Source organism: Setaria viridis, chromosome 4 (genome assembly GCF_005286985.2).
Source record: "Setaria viridis chromosome 4, Setaria_viridis_v4.0, whole genome shotgun sequence".
NCBI classification, from domain to species: domain Eukaryota; kingdom Viridiplantae; phylum Streptophyta; class Magnoliopsida; order Poales; family Poaceae; genus Setaria; species Setaria viridis.
The window spans coordinates 11,323,966-11,344,686 of record NC_048266.2 but is presented as its reverse complement, the minus strand read 5'-3'; the positions used below and the strand labels follow the sequence as shown (position 1 = coordinate 11,344,686).

Sequence of the window (20,721 nt, the reverse complement as noted above, 5' to 3'; positions counted from 1 at the left end):
CCGTCCACCAGGTCGGCTACTTCTCCTTCGAGCTCGGAGATTCTGTCTTGCATGTCATGTATCTGAACGCCTCGTTGGATAAGCTGATAGGTTTGGCCTACCAGGTCTCTTCTGGCTGCCTGGAGGTGTCCTTGGGCATCCATGGCGGTCCGAGCAAGAATGGTCATGGCTCTTCCTTGGAGCTCGATCAGCCGATAGAGGGCTGTCATACACCGGATGTTGGTGGAGATGGTGACCATAGAGTAGGTGGTGGCCAGCACCTCGATATTTCCGACGCGGTCGAGCCACGCCGGATCCAACCGGTTCCTAGCAGGGAACAGGCCGATGGGGTCTAGGGTGACCTCCAGTGGGTGTAACTGACAGAAACGAATAAGGAGCTGAAGGGCGGCGGACTCCCAGGTTTCTTCTGGGGCAAGACCATATGCTGATATCCTGAACGAGGGCCAGTCGGGTCGCACAGGAGGAGGAGGTACTACCGCCTGTACGTTGCACATCTGGACACCTTGCTCCAGGTACAGTCGTCCCGCGTACAACGGTGGGGACTGATACCCGAACCATTTCAAGGTATCCCACAAGATCGCGAGGAAGCCCTCGAAGTGTAGACACGTGGAATGGAAGGTGCCATCCGCTCCAAACAGAACGTGTCCGGGGACGGCCATCTGGAACCAAGAAACCAAAACCATGTGAGATAGACTCCAAAGGTTAGGGGTCGGACAGAGAAAGCATACGGTTTTAACCGAGAACAAACTGGAAGAACTAGAAATCCTTCGAACCGAAGAAGAGCTCTCCGAGCAAGGTTGCTTTTGAGGAGGGTGACTTTACAGATTTGCTTATGTCGCATGCACAGCCTACCTCGTTCTCAACCAAAACAACTGCCAAAACTTGGTCTTACGCGGTCAGTGCCGGTGGCAAGGCAACAATTACGTCTCTCCCTATAATAGCTAGTCAGTTCTAGCAACGTCTCCTAAGCGAACGCGGTTAGTGCACCTGCAGAAAAACACCACCACACGAACCTTTCGTGCCAGCACCCACGAAAGCGTTCCCAAACATTACCGCTCACTATAGGAACGGCACCCATGCGTTCAAGGCTGCATGGACAGCACTCAACCATGGAAATAGGTTCCCTTTGAATGGAACCGTATAACCCTTCGCATACTCGCGATGCGGAATCAGCGTACGTATAATAGACGTGGCGAACAACCGTGCTGATAGGTTCGTTGGAATCGAACCGTACCAACCTTCGTATGGATTACATACGGAACCTGCGCACGTATGATAGACGTGGGCGAAAACAACCGCGATGATAGGGTCCTTTGAATAGAACTCCCTATCAACCCTCTCATACTCGTGATGCGGAACTCGGCACACGTATGATAAACGTGGTGAAGTGCTGGAAGGGTTAGCAAGATAACCAGATAAAATATTAGCCACCTAAAACAACCCCAAAATCCCCTAGGGCCTCTCGTACTAAAGTCATCCTTAACGATTGTACGAGAATTTTTTTTTTCAAAGAGTTTCTTGCAACTTTTATCTTTTCAAAGAAGTGTTAGGGCTTGTTGTGTTCTCTGTATTGCTAAACCTTCTCTGGTACCAGCTGTGGCGGATCCACTTCGGATCTACTTGGTTAAACATGATTTAGCCACATAATACACGATGCTCATGCCTAAACCGAGTAAACACGAAGTGCCGTCGGATTTCTTCTGATTTAACCACTTGAACAGGACCATTTAGCAAACCCACACGAAGGTGAGCGGTTCCAGCGAATACAACAAGTCCACCGAGTTAACAACTTAACCATTTAGTTTGATTATGAAATAAACATCAGAGTTTTACAAGGTTCAAAAGAAAACAGACAGAAGGCAAAAACGAGCGGAAGCTAAACGCAGGGGTTGGACATCCTTGGTGAGGCCATCCAAGACATTAGTGATCCCTCTCCTCGCCGTCCGAGGAGGAATCCCACTCGACCGTCCAACCCAGAGGGAGCTGGGGCGGCCAAGTGCCAGCGAAAGAGGACTCGGGAGCAGCAACTTCACCTGAAAAATAGGAGCCACAACAAGGCTGAGCTACTAAGCTCAACAAGACTTAACCGACAGGGAGTAACTACTCCACCACTTCTAGACATGCAAGGCTCTTTGGCTGAGGGGGTTTGTTTGCCAAGAAGCACTAAGTAAAACCCTATTTTCAAGTTTTAGCTCCGGTTCTAAGTTCATTGTCCGGTCTAAGTTTTGCAACCTATTCTAAGCAATCATAGAACCAACCAAAAAGGTATATATATCATCAACAAAACCATGTCATCATCAGATTCCTTATTTACTCAGGGTGACATAGAGATCAAGCAGTCTCAAACTGTGAGAGGCAGACGAATCGATTCGAGTTTCTTAACCATGCATGGCAAACCTAATCTCACGACATCCGCGCACCACAAGGGCCGCTTCCTGTGTCGGCCGTCCCCATCAATTCCCAGGCGTGTGTCAGGTCCAAACTTCCCTTGGCATGCAATGCTCCACAGTCCCGGCCTCTACCGTCCTGTGACCGCACTTGCACCCACATGATGCACCATGGGAACCTCATTCCAGGGACAGCAGGGGTATAAGTCACGCCCTAGTTCAATCAGGTACTAGGCTTCCCCATCCCATACTAGGTATGAGATTAGTACCTTTAAACACTTGATCACGAACACCACCACTGTCGTACCTTAGCAAGTTTCATAGACAGACGGGGCAATCATTCGTCCACCAAAGAATTACCTCAAACCCTGCCCCGTCCATCGTCCTTATAGTTGTAGCAGAAGGTAAACAACCAACTCCTACAACTCGCGAGTGACAGAAATCACTCGGCTTTTACCGTTTCCTATTTAAGCAAAGCATCTACTCGGTCCAACAGCTAGTGTTCAGATCATGGGAAAAACTAAGTCATGCATCTATGGTTCCAAACAACTCCTATACGTAAATGCACAAGCATGTTAAAGGAGGCATGCGCAAGTTTGGAAAACGTAGGGGTTTCACGCATCCGGGGCTTGCCTTCAAGCGAGAAAGGAGGAAGCTGCTCTTCTGCTTGGGCGGCTTCGGCTTCTGGGGGCAGGAGCTCGGCTACACCGTCGTCTTCTGGCGCCGGGTGCAGTTCGTAGTAGCCGTCGGCGAGACGCAGCTCTACACGAATGCAATGCATTAGTTAGTATAGACGGTTATTTCAACAGCAACACTTGCAAGTATGAGCCCAGAAACTTGTGACAAGATACAGGAGGGTGGGAAAGTTCAAAGGAGTTGGTGGAGATCAAGAGGTAAGGGTCGGGGAAAGGAACTTATGATCTGACCCTTAATCTAGAGGATTTGATGTGCTAGGGGTCCTCAGACTCAACGCTGAAAGGTCCCCAAGTTTTACACATACACCCTCGGTTCAAAGAAAAAGAATACAACCGAGTCCTCGAGCGAGGCGGAAAAGGGTCGGCGGAACAGACAGGGTCGGGCGAGACGGAACCGGGGTCGGGCGGATAAGAGGGTCGGACGAGGCGGACAAGGGGTCGGACGAACAGAAGGGTCGGACGAGGCAGAAAAGGGGTCGGACGAACAGAAGGGTCGGACGAGGCGGAAAAAGGGGTCAGCAGCTTACCTTCGTCTTACAAGGAAAGCTTGGGGTCGGGAAAGAGCAGGTTCGGGCGGAGGAACCGGAACACTAAGGCTTGCAGCGGCGATGTCCGGCGGTGCTCCGGCGGCGGCGGTGCTTCTTGTGGATCACAAGTAAGCTCTTACGCAACACGGAGGAGCAAGCGGCTAGGTGGATTGGGGAAACGGTGTGGAGCGGAAAGGAGAGTTCCTCAGGGACTTAGTGTGGTAGCGCTGGGAGCTTGAACAGGGAGCAAGAGAAATGGCGGGAGGGAAGCGATGGCGAAGGGGACTCCGGCGGGGCTTGCGCATTCCCTTTTTATAGCGGCGCGGGAGTGAGAAGGGGAGCGGCGCGAAGGCCGGGGAAGAAGCAATGGAGTGCTCTGCCCGGGCGGTGATTGAGCGACGAGGGCGGTGGAGCAGGACTTCGGGGATGACGCCAGCGGTCATTAGGCTCTGGCGTCAGGGCGGCGCAGGCGCGGGTTTGCCGGTGGTTGAGATTTGGCGGAGGCGGGCGTCATCGTGCGGTGGAGCTGATGGAAGTGACCGGGATAACGGCGCTAGGAACGAGGGCGCACAGGTGAGAAGACAGGCGGCTGCGGGGGCGCGGGCGAGCGCGGAGCAACAGATTGTCGGGCGGCTTCTGACAGGGTGGGAAAAGGAGCTGTCGCTGCCGTGGTCGGGGTTGGCGGAGGAGGAATCGTCGGGTAGCGAAGACCAGGCGGCGCGACTGTGGCGAGGTGACGGAAAAGACGGGCGACATCGGGCTCTGCGGCCGGGATCTGGCGATGTGATGATGGGCGTGGGCGGCGAGGTGCTGCAGAAAGGTTGCAGAGGGGCTTCTGCTGCGATTGGGGAGGAGGGCGCGAGAATCCATTCGGTCGCGGGCCGAAGACGAGGCGGAGCGGCGGACGTCGGAGGAGTTGAGCCACGTGGCGGGGGAACTCTAAAGCGGGCATGCAACTCGAGTGCCCCTGTCGCGGGAGATCTGGGGGAAAGATCTCGTGGGTCCACCGGTCAGCTGAAGGGAGGTGTTGGGGGAAAGACTTAGAAGGATCCGGCGGGTGAGTTGGGGTCGGCGAGGTCGGAACTGGAGGCCAGCGGAGAGGGGTCGGGTCTCAGGGGTCGGGACCGGACTGGAGGTTGAGTACTTAAACTCGGGAAGGGTGAGATAGGGATCAAGGACGCGGATTAAGATTAACTGGAGAGATTTGGGGGTCGGTTGTCACACCGACGTGGGGAGTGGCGCTGGGGGCCGGCTAGGGGAGGGGGCCCGGGGTGGTCAGGCGCTAGGGGAGGAGCAGGCGTGCGCTCGGCCAGGAAGAAAGGAGAAAGAGGAAGGAAGAAGAAGGAGGAAGGAAGAAGAAGGAAGAGAGAGAGAGAAGGAAAAGAAAAGGAGAGAAAAAAAAGGGAAAAGGGAAAAAGAAAGAGAGAGAAGAAAGGGAGAGTTGGTGAAAGATGCGGAAAACGGTCGGGCACACGTGACGGATTTTTGACGGGCATGCGGCAAAATTTGCGGAGGAAGAAAAGATGGTTGCCGGCGTTGGGTGCTGAGATGGCGAAATCGCCGGGTAGGAAGGGGTTTCCGGGAGCTCAACAGTCAAACGATTTTGAAGACGAATTTTTAGCGGATGATTTTAGTGAATTTTACGGATGTTACAGGCAGGGACCCCCTCCAAAGCAATTCAATCCAACCAACACACAGGACGTAAGATATTACGCTATTCAACGGCCCGAACTTGTCAAAATCGTATATTTGCATTTACCTTCGAGTTCCTGATCTTGACGAGCCCCACCAATCAAAACACTGCCTCGGGCACCCCCCTCGGTAGGTTGCCGGGTCTAAACACCCCAACCCCATGCTGGATCCGCCCCTGAAAATCCCTATTGGGCATGCGCTACTACCCAACTACAATGAACGGACACGCGTCGCGCAAAGACCCTACGCACGTGCGAACCTATCCGTTCCAAGCTTTCGCCCCTCCGTCCCCTTCCTTCAGACGGCGACTGCTCAAGGACTACAATGGCCGGGTGAAGGCTGCCGCGGTGGGAGGTGAATGGAGCGGCTGCGGGCAGCTGGCCACCAGCGATTGTGGAGGAATTAGGGTTAGGGATTTGGGGTTGTTGGGTTCGGAGGACTCCAATCGCCGGCGGCCTTAGAGGATGGTTGGGGACGGCAGTGGCCTAGCGGTGGTTGTGGGTTGCCAGGCGGTGAGGCCAGGTTGCGATGGCGCTGCCGGCCGGGTCGTGAAGTATCCTCAATAGACGGTGCGGGCGGTGGGGGTGAATCACGGCAACAGTTAGGGAAGGGCGGGGTGCTACAACGGGGGTGAGAGGTAGGCGGAGCGGCACGGTGGCATGGTCACCGCTGGCTGTGGTTGAGGTCAGCAGCGGCGGGGTGGTCTGGTGCATTTCCGTGCGAAGGGGAATATGGAAACAAAAAGAAAGAAGAACGAGGGGAGAGGAGAGGAGGAACAGTAAAAGGACCGTTCAGTCGCTGCTAACCCTTTCGACGAGCGCGCGTCGACTAATGGCCCCGGCCAATAGTGCTACAGGAACTTTCCCGGTGTCCCACTGCTGCGAAAGTGAAAAATCTTAGGGACCCAGCGCCAGCGGTGTTACATACTTCCGTTCCAAACTAGCGCTGTTTTTCTTTTCAAAAAAAATAAATAAAATAGCAATGTTTTCCCACATGCAGACATTCCGGCCGACCGATCACGTCTGCCGCTGGGGCGTTGCGCTTGAGCTGTCGACCATGTCCTGACCTGCCCGTAGGGACACCACCCGCGATGCAATCATGCATGGGCACGTCTTGATCTTGTGTGTGTAAGATGAGGCCACGACGGTGAGTTTAGCTTGAGCCTGAGCACGACTCCTTTCTGCACGAGGAGCACGAGCCCAACAGTGCATCCAGTCTTCCGTGCGGTTGCTTTCCGATGTATGCAAGGAGGTGTTGAGAATTAAGGGCTTGTTTGGTAGAGCTTCACGCAGCTCCAGATCCTCAAAAATAGCTCTGCTCTAGATTTTTTCAGCCAAACGGTTTTAGATCCAACAACTCCACCACGGATCTGCTCCACGAAAACGGTGGATCTACCCCCAGATCCATGGATTTGGTGGAGCACCTCAGGGGGTGCTCCACGAAATCAAATTTGGTGGAGTTGGAGGAAATTACCCACCACTACCACTCATTAGTGGAAAATGACCGGTTCGTTCTATTTCTTCACAGCTTCCTCTCGCGCTGCCATGGCCGCGCCCCGCTCGCCGCAGCCCCGCCGCGCCCTGCCCGCCGGACCGTCGCCCCGTACCCGCGCGCCCCGCCCGCTCGAGCGCCGTCCTGGCCGCCGGTGAGGCTGCGCCCGCCCGCCGCCCCGCTCCGCCCGTCGGAGCACCGCCCGCCCGCCGAAGCCCCCCGCACCTGCCCACCTGGAAGCGCCAGGAAGGAGATATTTTTTTATTCTGATGAATGGGCCCAAATTGCTAGTGAGATAAAGATAAGAATGGAGCTGTACCAAACGCTTTTTAAGATATTAGATCCACGGTGGAGCAGCTCTATGGCGGAGCTAGCTGGATCTATGGATTTGGAGCTATTTTTTCAGAGCTGGAGCTCTACCTAAGATTTAAGAACAAGTATACCAAGATGATATGGGCGGGCTTGTTGCATCAGATTTCTGGTGAGCTGAGAGCGTGCTGCAATACGGATTTCAATAAATTCAGTAGAGAATGAGAAAGTAAAGAATAACAAGGTATTAGATTGGTTTAAATATTATAGCAAAGTCATATAGCCAGCAGCTGGCTAAATTATTAGCATTGCTCTTATGTTATAGACAGTGACTAGAACAAAGTGAAGTTATCGATAGGCTGTGCAAAGTTTCTCCCGAAGTCCCGTAATATTCGCCTATGGCAAACGTTGTACCTGCTGCCACAAACCATGGTATGGAACTGCAGGTCTAATGGCAACCCTGCAGGAAGTGAGCTTTTGGGTAGGAGGTATGGTCGTGCCGCTAACCACCCACGTTCTCCTATGTTGATCTATTTTTTTTTTCTAATGGCAAGCGTCACCTAGCACCACTGTTACTATCACAGGCCAACATCACAGACCAAATCGTTGTAAAAAAAACCACCGAATCTGAAATATGGCCAAGTAAACCATCGAAACAATAAACCAGCCGAATCCGCATTCTTAACTGCACCTGATTACTAATACTCCATCCCAAATTACTGTTCATTTTAATTTTTCTAAATTCATAACTTTTGCTGTGGATCTAGATGTGCAGATACAATGCAAAAGTTATGTATTTAGAAAAATCAAAATGAATTAATTTAGAACGGAGGGAGTACGCAACAGCATTCTAGCTGAGCGCGCTCCCTTTGCACAACAGGACGAGTACGCAACAGCATTCTAGCTGAGCGCACACCCTTTGCACAACAGGACGACTGCATGACATCGGGAGAACCAAACCAATCTCGTTTCCATCTCAAAGAACAAGATGCGCCACACAACACGGTGTAACACTAATATGAATTAATATGTACTTAAAAAGCATTCCCAACACATATGGAAATAAAAGATAGTCAGCAGCATTGCACAGACGACCAGGTATTTCTCAACTGTCAGAAGGCACAAGAACGACACTGAGCTGCTCTGCTTCTGCCTTAGTTCCCCAACTCCCACCCCTGATATCACCAATCTAGCATCTATTGCTGCTGCTCATCAAACTCATGGCCATGATCCAGGAGGTAGTTAGCAGCGAGCTCCTCGTCCTTGTTACACGCAAAGAAGACCTCCAGCACAAGCTCACGATTGAACCCCATTCCCTCGAGCTGTCCAAGAATACATAAATGTAAGTAGGCAAGAAAATAGAACATGATTCTATTAATCAATGTTATGATTGGTGCACAATGTGATCACAATAAAGATTCTGAATGGAAATTCTGGTCATCGTAACAAGCAATACACCGAGTACTGTGTTCAGAGCCAGAAGCAGAGCATGTAGCAAAAAGTGTATGTAGTCCGAACAGATATGCAAGTACCACAGCAATTGCCCTTTCCCTATATCGATATAATTAGTTGGACATCAGTTTCTATACAACTATACATATTGGCGTGCACTATCCATATCCCCACTCACCTCCAAAAGTATGTCATAGAAACACAGCAAACTATGTCTAAGCATGCTAATTACTGGATTTCGCATACAAAATCTTAATAATTTAAAAATTGCTACAACTAGAACTTGGGATTGCCACATGAATTTGATTAGTGCATTCTGGATAGTGCCTACCACCAGTGTGCATAAGCGTGCGCTTATGTAATAGTGACATGGTTCATGATTTCCTCAGTTGCACTCTTACCTAGTCTGTTCAACTTATATTCGAACAAAAGAACTGAATATTTATAATTATGAAGGCACAATTACTTGAGCAAAACTATCTTACCCGCTGGATAGCCTCCCGTTCCTCCGGAGTAACTTGCACCGCTTGTGGCATTGCTGCTGCTAGTTGACCTAGTATGTTTCTGGTCCACCAGAGCATAATGTAAATATTGCTATGTAGTTATCATGGTAATTCAAAAATTATGTGGTATTACTTACCCTCCAGCGCCACCCTCAGGACTTTCATTCACCAAGCGGAGAAACTCAGCTTGATTTTCCTGGATCAACCGTAGGATTTGTGGGTTTTGTTTGCCTAGCTCTTGAAGCATTGGCTGTTAATCAAAAGAATTGTACAATCATTAACCACGTGCCGCATGAAAGATTATCAAACATAAAAGGAGAACAAAAAATTATTATGTAATAAACTTGAAAAAGCACCTGTAAGATTTGAGGATTAGCCTGGACCAATTGAAGCAGTGCCTGAAACTGAAAAGGAAATATAATAACAGTTAGCACATTGCAGGGCATCAATGACTTGTTTTTCTGTAAGAAGCTGTGGAGCTACTACCTGTGGAAGCTGTCGCAAGGCATCAAGGGCACCAGCTCCTGCACCGGCACCAGCAGCTGGATTCGCACCACCACTTGGAACACCCTTTTTCAGGAATTTAGCATTAGAACAGGCAAAAGAAATCACATTATAGAAAGAGAACATTGCTTTCAGGACAGACATGGAAAAGGGGGGCATGTAGCTTATGCATTTTGTAAGGATAAGTTGCATTTTGCACCGAGAGAAATGGACACAACATTGATCATACATGCATTTGCTGGCATGCGTAACAGCTAGATAATAGATGCAATATCATATGGCTAAATGAACATCAAGCTGACATTTCTCATGATGGCAATTGATTAGCATGAACATAGATTACATAGGTACAGTGAATAGCTTCTAAAGTCAATATTCACATAATCGTAAAAGCTTCAAATACTAGATCCCATGCCAAACTAATAAAAAATGTCAAGGTACATTGACAGCACATACCTGAGGAAAAAGGTTTAGAGGATTTGCATTAGGCCCTGCAGAGGCAGCGGATGGCTGCACTGGTGGTGCAACTGCAGGCTGAGCAGGTGGAGCTTGCGGATTTGTTTGTTGGCCAGATGCAGGTGCTCGAGCAACAGGCGGGGCCTCAACATTCTCAGGAATTCCCTACCAATGGCAAACAATATGTAGCTTCAGTGTCAATTTGAATGCAATCCTTTGCACCAGTAATAATAAAAGCTGAAGAACCTTAACATATTATGTACATTTTCCTTTCACTAATGACATAATGCCATCACATGCAGAGGTTTTTGTTTGGGAGGTTATAAAGAACAAAATGATCTTTCCTCAAGGCAACCAGAAAAGTATTGCAAAGACAAACATTCAATATCCTTTATAAAGATAAAAAATCAATTGAGCACATCATTGGCAGGGTATGAAAGTTATGCATTGAATAATTTGCTAACACGGAACTTACAGAATACAGGTAGTCTATTGCCCTCTCAGGGTTATTATACGCAGCACGAAGAGCACGGATAACAGTATCACGTTCCCAAGTACCACCACCCATGTCAAGAATCTGTTGGATAGTCTGTTCTAGATTGTTGCCAGAGACAAGGTTTGAAGCTGCCTGACTGTACACATCAGCATCACTGCTGTACAACATCCGCATGAAAGAGTAGGATTAGTTTAATATACTAGCAGAGAATTACAGGAATGAAGAAAACCTTTAAGGTTCATTTTTCTAATCTATGAACAAGAGAATAAAACTCAGTGACACAAGTATGAGCCATCCTGTATGAAGTAATATTGATGAACTGAGGCTGAATAAATAGCTTATATACATATATATAAACACATTTTATTTAGTTTCTACTTAGCGTCCAATTTAAATATACCATCCACAACACCAGGACTTAAAAGATTTTTACACAACTAAAATATGTAAAAGTAAACAAAAATGACCATAGCATATGCGCTCATAGAATTGTAGTTTAGTTATAAAAGCCTGTTCTTACTAAAAAATTGAAAGAGATGCTTGGACAGCTTCTAAACAGTGACTATAAAGGTTCTAAGTGGGGCTTACGATGCAGCAACTGTAGCAGCTGGAGTAGTAGCAGCAGCAGCTGCAGGTGAAGGCTGTGCAGTTGGAGGCGCCCTGTGAAAGACAGTAACAATTAACATAAGAGAAGCCCTACCACAAAAGGTTGATGGGAGACAGGGAGAGATGGCTCACGTTTCTGCTTGAGCAACAGGTGCTTGTGGAGGTGTTGATCTTGCAACTGAAGCAACAGGGACTGCAGGCGCAGCAGGTTGGGCCTATTGCAGAATTAACACATCAGAACATCAGAAACATTTCTGTAAAAATGTTATAGAAAACAAATACAATAACATATTTCACATATAAGTTAAATAGTATGTATTTATGTCCTTTTGTATGTAAAAAAGGCTTATATGGATAGCAAACATATGCAATAATTCTCAGACAGAAGTAGCCAAAGGATTCAAATTTTATAATTGCTCCCAATTTTCTTGGGACTTTGTGTAAACTCAGTGACTGAAATGACAAAAGTCACTGCTAATTCATCACCCCAAAGTGCCAATACAAACAAACAGGGCTGTGACATGGAGCACTACTGATATGGCATCACATGATTTGCATGTGTTTGGTGAAAATGAGGGCAGAAAAACAAAGGGTGGAATTATGCAGGAAAAGGGACAAGCTGTAAATAAAAAATAAGCAAATTACAGCAGTGACATTTGTTATTTATGTTCCCACGGAATGATAAAGACAATCAGATATGGACTGTTAACATACATCAGCCCAAGAATTTCTTGACTGAAACCTTGAAGAACACTAACAGAATGAAATCTACAGTAACAGAAACAGAATCAAATAAATACTCACTGGTGTTGCAGGGGCTTTTGCAGCAGCAGCGGTAGAAGCTCCACTTGACGACGCCTTAGCCTAAAAGTTACATGTTACGCATGTGAGATTAGAATAGAACATTAGAGATTACAAGCTAATAGCAGCTTCATACAATAAATCAGAGCCAATTCTAATTATTATAGTTGTGAAATGGAAAATGTTTAACAATAGGATATGGAAATTGTCCAATAATATGAAAATCAATGATCCATCTGCACATAAAATCCACAACACTATGAAACGTTTGATCTTTCTGTTGTTGCTATTGCCTTGAAAGCATGATGAATTCATCGCTCAGGCAATTAGAGGTGCATTTTATTTGAAATGCAGTCCATAACTTGTCTATTTCACATATTAGTGATCACAAGTTATTGCAGATTTAATATGAAGAAACTGGAAAAGGCTAGAGGTGAAATTCAAATCTGCCTATGTTGAATCTGACTTTTCATTTCTGTGGAATACAAATAATATGGATCTACAGAATCATGCAAAGCATTCACACATGGCACAATTTACATGGAAACATAAAAAAATCCGTTACAATGGCAATGAATGATGGCACCATCTATAGCAACAAATAGCAGTAAATAAGACACCTGGTTACCTAATACTATAACTTAGAGCACCGTCAGTGAACAAATATATTTACTACTTTACCAGCACCATGTACAAATAACAGGGGAAGTCAAATAGGACAGGAAAGCAAGCCTAACAGAACCAACCCATAATATTCAATTCGAATGAGGCATAATTTACAAGCAAACCAGTATCAGTTTCCAGTGAATTACTAAATTATTGACTGCACAATCCATTGCAACAAAACAAACCATAGCGTCAAATACCTTGGACAGCATTATAACGAGGAAGCTGTTCTCAGCCACTTTGTTGCTTTCCAAAGTGGTGTCATCCTTGAGAATTTTCCCTTGGTATATGAGCATCTGCTGGTCCGCGGGGTAGACCTCACCCTGGGTGGTCTCGATGATCTTCTTCACCTCAGCAACCTGCAGAAGTAGCTCAGAGCAGTGAGTAGGCTGCAGGACTAGAGACGAAGCCAAGCAACACAAATCAAGCACCGGGGCATGGTGAATCACCCATCCCGCGCAGCAGCCGCGCCGCATTACTATCTACTGCAGAAGTTACAAAGGACACACACCCCACGACGGACCACGACCGAACCCCCACCCACAACAAACCCTAAACTGCATCCCATGTGAAGCGTACACTCGAAATCCAGAGCGCGAGAAGGCAACCGACCCCAATCGCCCGCTGGGCTGGACGGCCCCAAACAAAAACCCTAGATTCAGATCAACGCCCCCCGCGGCCCGACCAGCCGAGGGTGCAATCCCCGCACCGGACCACCGCGAAATCGCATCGGACCGCCCCCGAATCGGGCGAAACGGGCGAGAATTGCACGGAATCGCTCGGATTTGAGTGAGTAGGGAAGGGGGTCCGTACCGACTCCTCGGGGCTCGCCTCGATCTCGAAGCTGGTGCCCTTCAGGGTCTTGACGTTGAGCTTCATCTCGCCCTCCGCCGCCTCACACCCTCGCTATTCTCTCTCTCCTCGCACTGGCCGACTCTGCTTTCGAGGGGGGATGGGTTTCGCTGCCTCGCGTTGGGGTTCGACCTCGCGAAGACGACGAGAGCGCACGGGGGGTGGAAGGAAGCGAAATTATAGGCGAGAAAAAAAATCCGCAGGGTAGAGGAGGAGAGAGAGATATCCGCGCAAGGCTCTGGGAGACCGACACCTAGACACTCTCGCTGTCCCGTGGGGCCACGACAGGTGGACCCCGGGAGCCAGTGGGAAGGCGCGTGTGGTGGACCGGGAGACGGGCGAGGCGGTGGGCGGATCCGCCTGCGCCGTCGCGGCGTGTGCGCCGGGACCCAGATGGACACGTGGCGGGCAGCGACTGGAGACCCGCGGCCCGCGTGGGTGTGGCTGTGTGAGCTGTGCGCTGGCAGAGGGAGCGGGGGCACAGAGTGGGTAGGCGTACGGGATCCCGGGAGATACTTCGCAGCGGGGGAAGGGGAAGGGAGTAGGGAACGGAACGGATGGGTGGGTGCGGGTGGGAAAAAGATTGCCGGCGCTGGTTGGCTTTGGCTTTGGTTTGGAGAACAAGAATGAAGCAAGGAAAGGGCGATGGATCCGTGACCGATCCCTTTGTAGAAAGCGCGAGGAGGTAAAATCTGGGCCGCACGGCTTTTTCACTGACGACGGCGTCACAGTGCGCGCCGATGATGACGGTGGTATTTTTTGTGTTTCCTTTTCGCCACCGTGCGTGTGTGTCTGACGGGCGGAGGTAGATTCTGGGCACGACTGCACGAGTAGGTGCGGTACGCGGTCACGCACGCGAGAGAGGCCAGAGATGGAGACGGGCAGCTGCGCCGCGAGCCGCTGCACGCGGGTCCCACGCGCGGGTCGGTGCCTATTGGCTATTGTGTTTCGGTGTGGACGTGCACACTGTACGGTGAAGGCTGAAAGGGGCGATACGGAAAACGAAGCTGCCTTTTGGGGCTTTTCGGATAGGCAGGGGCCGCGTCTGCTCGAAAGCACGGCCTAACCCTGGAATCCGCCGGACGCCGGTAGCCGGCGAGCCGCGGCAGGCTGAGCGCCGGAACGGACGAGGAGAAGATTGTGTCATTGTGTGGCGAGTGAAACAAGCGGAACGTTGGAAGGCCGCCGATGGTTCACGGTAGATGCGATCGGCCACCCTACAAGCAATCGAAGAGGTGTAGTAGATGTTGACACTGTGATGGAGTTCGCCAATCGAAAGGTACCACGGGGCTCTAGTCACCTGTAGCCGCTGGTTAAGGGCCTGTTTGTTTCAGCTCCTAAAAAGTGACTAAAAAGTGATTAAAGAGCCAAACACTATGACTAAAAGTGACTAAAAACTTTTAGGAGGCTTCAATTTCTTTAGGAGCTCCACCCCTCCAAAAACCTCCTAAAGCCCATCCTGGACCCCCATTGCCCTCATTTATTGTCCCCCCCTCTCTCTCTCCCTCCCTCCCGCCTAGGCCCCCGCATTCCACCCGCCACTGGCGTCCTTCCCGCTCAGCCCCCGTCGGCAGCGTCCTTCCCACCGCCCGCCGCCGCCGCACGGCACCCCTACCCCCGCCGCTCCCGCTCCCTTGCGCCGCCGCACGGGCCGGCTAGGCGCTCCCCCGCCGGATCCGGGCAAGAGAGGAACGAGAGGGGGGCGGCGGTGCCGGGGAAGAAGAGGAGGGGAGGGGTGCGGCGGCTAGGATTGAAGGGGGGGCGGCGCCGGCGGGCGTACCAAGCGCCGGCGGAGGGGCGGTGCGGCGCCGGCGACGGGCGAGCCAAGCGCCGGCGGAGGGGCGGTGCGGGGCCGGCGACGGGCGAGCCAAGCGCCGGCGGAGGGGCGGTGCGGGGCCGGCGGAGCGGCGGTGCAGGGCCGGCAACAGACGAGCCTAGCGCCGGCAGAGGGGCGGTGCGGCGCCGGCGACGGGCGAGCCAAGCGCCGGCGGAGGGGCGGTGCGGGGCCGGCGGAGCGGCGGTGCAGGGCCGGCAACAGACGAGCCTAGCGCCGGCAGAGGGGCGGTGCGGGGCCGACGGCGGGCGGTGCGGCGCCGGCGACGGGCAAGCCAAGCGCCGGCGGAGGGGCGGTGCGGGGCCGGCGGAGGGGCATGCAGGGGCATGGGGGAAGGGCATCTTGGGTATTTTACACTTCATTAATTGTCTTTAATCACTTTTAGGAGGTGGAACCAAACATACTTTTAGGAGGTGCCTAAAAACTTTTAGGAGCTAAAACTTTAGGAGGGTGGAAACAAACAGGCCCTAAGTGAATATGTCGTGCGTTTTTTAATTAAGTCACTGGGTCGCCACATGGAAGCTGAGCATGAGGGAAGCTAGCATTGGTTAGCCTCTCGTGCCGCCTTTCGTTTGGGACGTTGCCTGATGGGTCCTCGAGTCGGTCCTAGGTGCACGTGCCAAATTAAGGCGGTTTACCCCCTCTGGTGGGCCCATAGATCCGTGTGCTCTTCCCTGATTGGCTGAAGTTGTGTTTCTTTGCCACTTGGGTGTATTTCCTCCTCCTTTTTAAGGATAAGTGACCTGCATATAATTATTCACCAACACGTGTGGAAAATGGTTAGACCACTAGGTTGATGCTCATCTTTTCGACGTTTATGCAGAAGTTGACGGCCTAGAATTGGTATTTAAGAGCCGTCAACAACACCCCCACACTTAGCCTTTACTCGTCCTCGAGTGAAGGGCAAAGTCTAAGGTGGAACGTATCTACTTATGGTAAGGAGCAAACATATAAGATATTCCAAGCTATACCTGTACTTGTGAACTTTTTGAAGTGTTTGTCATGTTACCTTGGGTGGTTGATGGCTAGAACGGTTTTGACTCAAATCCCCTCCACTCTTTTTGTCTTGGTAACTTGGGTTTTTGACGATGTTTTTTTCAAAAGAAACCTTAGCTAACTCCTCAAATAATTCTCTCAGATCGCTCAATGTGTATGTTCCTCACCAAGGCATTCACTTGCCTTTCTTCACCCTACTTCTAATAAGGCTTATGTGGGGCTCAAGGTAGGGATAAAGATGAGGCATATGAAGCCAAAGACCGGATCCAAATAGAATACAAGTTATACAATCTGATGAAGATGTGCAAGTGTGTGGATGGAATATGGTGGATAGGTGTATGGCTCCTTTTGTATGATTCCATCTCTCTTTTTCTCTTTCTTTTGGACATGGACTATCTTTTTCTCTTTTTCTTTTTCTCTCTTTTTTTTCGTTTCTTCTTTTTTTTCCATCATGTTTCGAGCATGCCTTTTTTTTTTCTTTTTGCATAGCCCATATCTCTCTGCAAGGATACTTTTGGGGAGAGAGAGGTCACAACACATGTGGAGCTTTATTTTGTGGATGGATGGATGGGATGTTACTAGCTTCCAGTGTAGAGCTCTAGTATGTGGAAGTGGAGTGCACATGATCTTGATCGTGAAAGTATGAAGCATATTCAACAAGGGTCACAATAATTTGGCAAAGCTCAACATGATAGCAAGCAGCACATGTGTATGGGATTTTCAATATGTTCATATGGCTTTGGTAGGACATAGGCATATCATTGAGGAGCTAGCTAGGCATTGTTTTTCAAGATAAATTTCCTAAGTACTTTAGACAGAATAGAGTAACATTCATTTCATCATGCCATATCTCAAACATCAACAACCTAGGTAGCATGCTTTTCTAAAGATATAGGTTCACATGCAAACAGATGCAAGCAAGGAATATAGAACATGTATGCCAACCATAAGGAACATGTTTTTAGACAAGGTTCATTTTAATTCTGATTTTAATTTTTAATGATAATAAATGAGATTCATTTAAACTCATGAACAAGGGAGCAGAGAGGTGGAGTGCACATACCATCACTTTTGAAGAAGATGGGGATCGAGGTGGAGAAGTGGTAATTCAGCCAAACCATGGGGGCGGCCGACTCACTCTGGTGCCCTCGTCTTGTCCTTTGTCATGTTGGCGCAGTTGATGTTGTGCGACACCTTTGTGGGAGATCTCGAGTGTGTGTGTATTGATGAGCTTGAGAGATCTCCCCCCACACTTGTGCTCGTACTTGGTGCTTTATTCAAATAAAAAGATGGAAACAAAAGAGGGACTCTGCTGGTTTGAGAACCAGGGAGCCTTTTCTTTATTTGAACTCAATCTATTTTTGATATTTTTTTAATTTTATTTTCACCATGAGACCTAACTTAAACCAGGCTAAATTCAAATTGCATCAACATGAGCAAAAGAGGATATACTTACGGTGGATCCTTGAAGGATGATATGTACCTCCTTTGTATGTTGTGGAACATGAATCCGATGCCTTGGTCTACCTTTCCATTTAAATCAAGCTCAACGACTTACTCGTTCAGATTTGAAGATTTCCTGCAGGGATTAGTCCACATATACAACCAAGATCTATTAAAGCATTAACTCTAAGGTTCATCAATCAAACTCAACACCATGTCTAGTTTAATTGAAGAAGGCATTTTAACCTAAACACCATGCTTAATTTAAAAGGCCTATGAATGCACGCCAAGGAACATACATTCAAACCATAGCATTCTGAGCATAGAAAAAGGAAACATGAAAGCATGACCAAGCTATATTCAAAGAGGGATCAACATGAGTATAAGATTGGCGAACTTCGGGCTGCCTCCCGGAAGGGCTTTGTTTAAAGTCAAACGCAGGACATACCTGTAGGTACTTACCATGGCGTTTGGGTGATGAAGAACTCGGAATTGCCGTCGTGGTAACTCCTCTTTTTTTATTGTTTTTTTAGTGGGGCAAGATGCAAGAACCAACACCATCTCCAAACCAAGATAAGATTTGGCATAAAAGGAACTTACTTGAGATACTCAAATACCTCCCCCACACTTAGAGTTTGCCTTGCTAGGCAATGCAACTCAAGTGTGTGGAGTTCAAGCTTCCTTTCGTAATCATTCCCTCACCAAGACTTACCAAGGTGTTGTAATTAGTGTAGCTTCCATGTTCTTAGGTGTCACATGTCCATCGTTCTTTTTAATCTCCACGTGAAATTGTTATCGACCAAAGATACCCAAAGGAGAGTTTATCCTAAAAACATGCTGTTGCTTTATTGAAGGGAAAAATAAATGATAAGCTGGATTATCTCTTGGCAGTGCTTTGTTTATGGTCACAAGCTCGACCATGGGAACATCCTCTTGCAGCTATCATTGGTGATGTGTTCCCCTCTCATCACCACTTGTTGATGTGTCATTGAAGCTTTAGCTGCAAGGTTAGCATCACAGTTGTCGTTGTCAAGAATTACGAGTCAAGACTACGGCAAGTGAATTTGTTTTCTGTGCGCGTAAGGCTTGGATGGTTGCACGAGAGGACACGGGGTTTATACTGGTTCAGGCAGGAATAGCCCTACATCCAGTGCGGGGAGCTGCTCGTGTTACTCGTGCAGAGTCTGTAGTAGGGGTTACAAACAGGCGAGAGAGGGAAGCTGGTCCCAAGTATCTGTGGGTGTGCACTGATACTCGTGAGGAGAGAGTGTGAGTTGGGGGGTGTTCGGTTGGCTTGAGAGCTCTCTTCTGCTCGGTTCCCCCGGTCCTTTTTTTATAGCGTAAGGAAGAGACGGGAGGTACAGTCGAGCCAGGCGTAGGGAGAAGTAAAAGAGATAAGCGAGTAAAGTAAAGTAAAGCACAGGGAGAAGGACCGAGTCCCCGGGGTCGCCGCCTTCCCTCCTGGTCTTTGTCTCCTGTCAGCATGACCGCCGGGGGGGGGATGGTTGTCGTTGGCCCCTGTAGACGACCCAGCGGTCGGCCGCTATAACCGTGCGCGCTGGACGTGTGTGGCGAATGATCGCTGTAGCCATGCAAGATGATGATGATGATGATGTTCGACCGCCGCAATGGCGCAAGTCATGGAGGATGGCCGACCTCTGTAGCCCTGCATGCTGACCGGGAGGCGCGGCCAACACGTCTCTACCGCCAAGCCGAGCGGGAGACCGGGCGGCGCTCCCTCCTGTGCTAGGAGGCATGGGCAATGAGTGCCCTATGACAGACACCACAAGGGAGAGTTAGGACGGTGCCGCTGTAGCCCTGTGCGATCGTGGCTATAGTGTACCACCCGAAGACTGTGGCGGGTCACGTCGAGGAGCGTGGGCGCCTTTCGACGCGTCAGAGCCGCATTCCGAGTAGGCGCCCCACAGGTCGCATTTATGGTGAGATCGGTGGGGGTCACGAGATCCGCGCTCTCGTCTGCAGGTCTGCACCCACCCTCGGGCGAGGCGAATCCCTATCTTGTGGGCCCGGATGCGCCCGACCCCTAGCGCCTAGGGTCGAGCGAGGCGGAACCTGGCGGGGAGGGGTCGAGCGGGGCCGACCTTTTGCGCCTGGGGTCAGGTGAGGCAGAGCCTTGCGGCGAGGGGTCGGGCGCGTCCGACCCCTTACACTCGGGGTCGGGCGAGGTGGAGCCTTGCGGCGAGGGGTCAGGCGCGTCTGACCCTAGGACCGCGGTCGGGTGAGGCGGAGTGGAATATTTCCTGTACGTGCCAAGTCGGCGGAGGTTACTGTCACCGCAGGTGGGTTCGGGCCCTTATGACCGATGTTTAAGGAGCCTAAGGAGGTCGTTAATATTCCCCCCCAACAGTAGCCCCCGAGCCTTTGGTGGAGCAAAGTTCCTCCTCTAGAGGATTCATTCGTCGTTCGTCGAGGATCCTTGTTTGTCCTGCAGCCTGCATTTGATCAGGGAGAAAAAATTTCGCTCGTTCGGCTTGGCCGGGGAGTTTGGGTAGGCAGGGCGTTCTGAGGATGGCTCAGCGTGGGAAGATTCCCTATTGTTCCGATGACCACTCCTGCTCCAAGACCCCAAATTGTGACCACACGCGTGGTCATTGGTTGCGACGCCAGCCCCTGAGCCCCCGCGCGTTGCAGGAGACCGATCGAGAGGCTAGATTGACTTTTGATTGTTACCCCTCAAGCGTCTGTTCGCTGGGACGGAGGGGGTGAGTCGTGCCATGTTATCCTCGTTGGACGAATTGTGGTGCTCGTTGAGCTGCTAACGGGTCAGCTCGAGTGGAGTCCCGATCCCCGTTCGGGGGGGTTCGGCTCGAGCCAAGCTGGTGGCGTACTCCAGATTCCGAATGGCCAGTTGTTTGCGCTAGAAATCGGCTGATCGAATCCCCAGCGTCGGACACACGACCCGGGAGAATCTGCTTAACTCCTGTTCGGGTGATCGCCCTGGTGCGGTTCGCGTGGCGTGCTAGCCAATCTGACCTGTTGATTGGCAAGGA

General features: G+C 50.1%; 1 protein-coding gene across 2 annotated transcripts; it reads right to left on the bottom strand.

The window, feature by feature from the left end:
- Nucleotides 1-8,109: 8,109 nt before the first annotated feature.
- On the bottom strand, nucleotides 8,110-13,618 carry LOC117852928 (ubiquitin receptor RAD23d). 2 transcript variants are annotated; one of them, XM_034735235.2, is made up of 12 exons: nucleotides 13,399-13,618; nucleotides 12,786-12,944; nucleotides 11,923-11,982; nucleotides 11,251-11,333; nucleotides 11,101-11,172; nucleotides 10,492-10,669; nucleotides 10,017-10,181; nucleotides 9,543-9,626; nucleotides 9,413-9,460; nucleotides 9,194-9,306; nucleotides 9,039-9,117; nucleotides 8,110-8,423 (listed from the first exon to the last, which is right to left on the bottom strand). In XM_034735235.2, exons 1-12 carry the CDS (start codon nucleotides 13,462-13,464, stop codon nucleotides 8,298-8,300), a joined length of 1,233 nt encoding a protein of 410 aa, XP_034591126.1. In that variant the 5' UTR covers nucleotides 13,465-13,618; the 3' UTR covers nucleotides 8,110-8,297. The 2 variants fall into 2 exon arrangements, with proteins under 2 accessions (XP_034591126.1, XP_034591127.1); XM_034735236.2 differs by having other exon boundaries at nucleotides 10,492-10,666.
- Nucleotides 13,619-20,721: the final 7,103 nt, after the last annotated feature.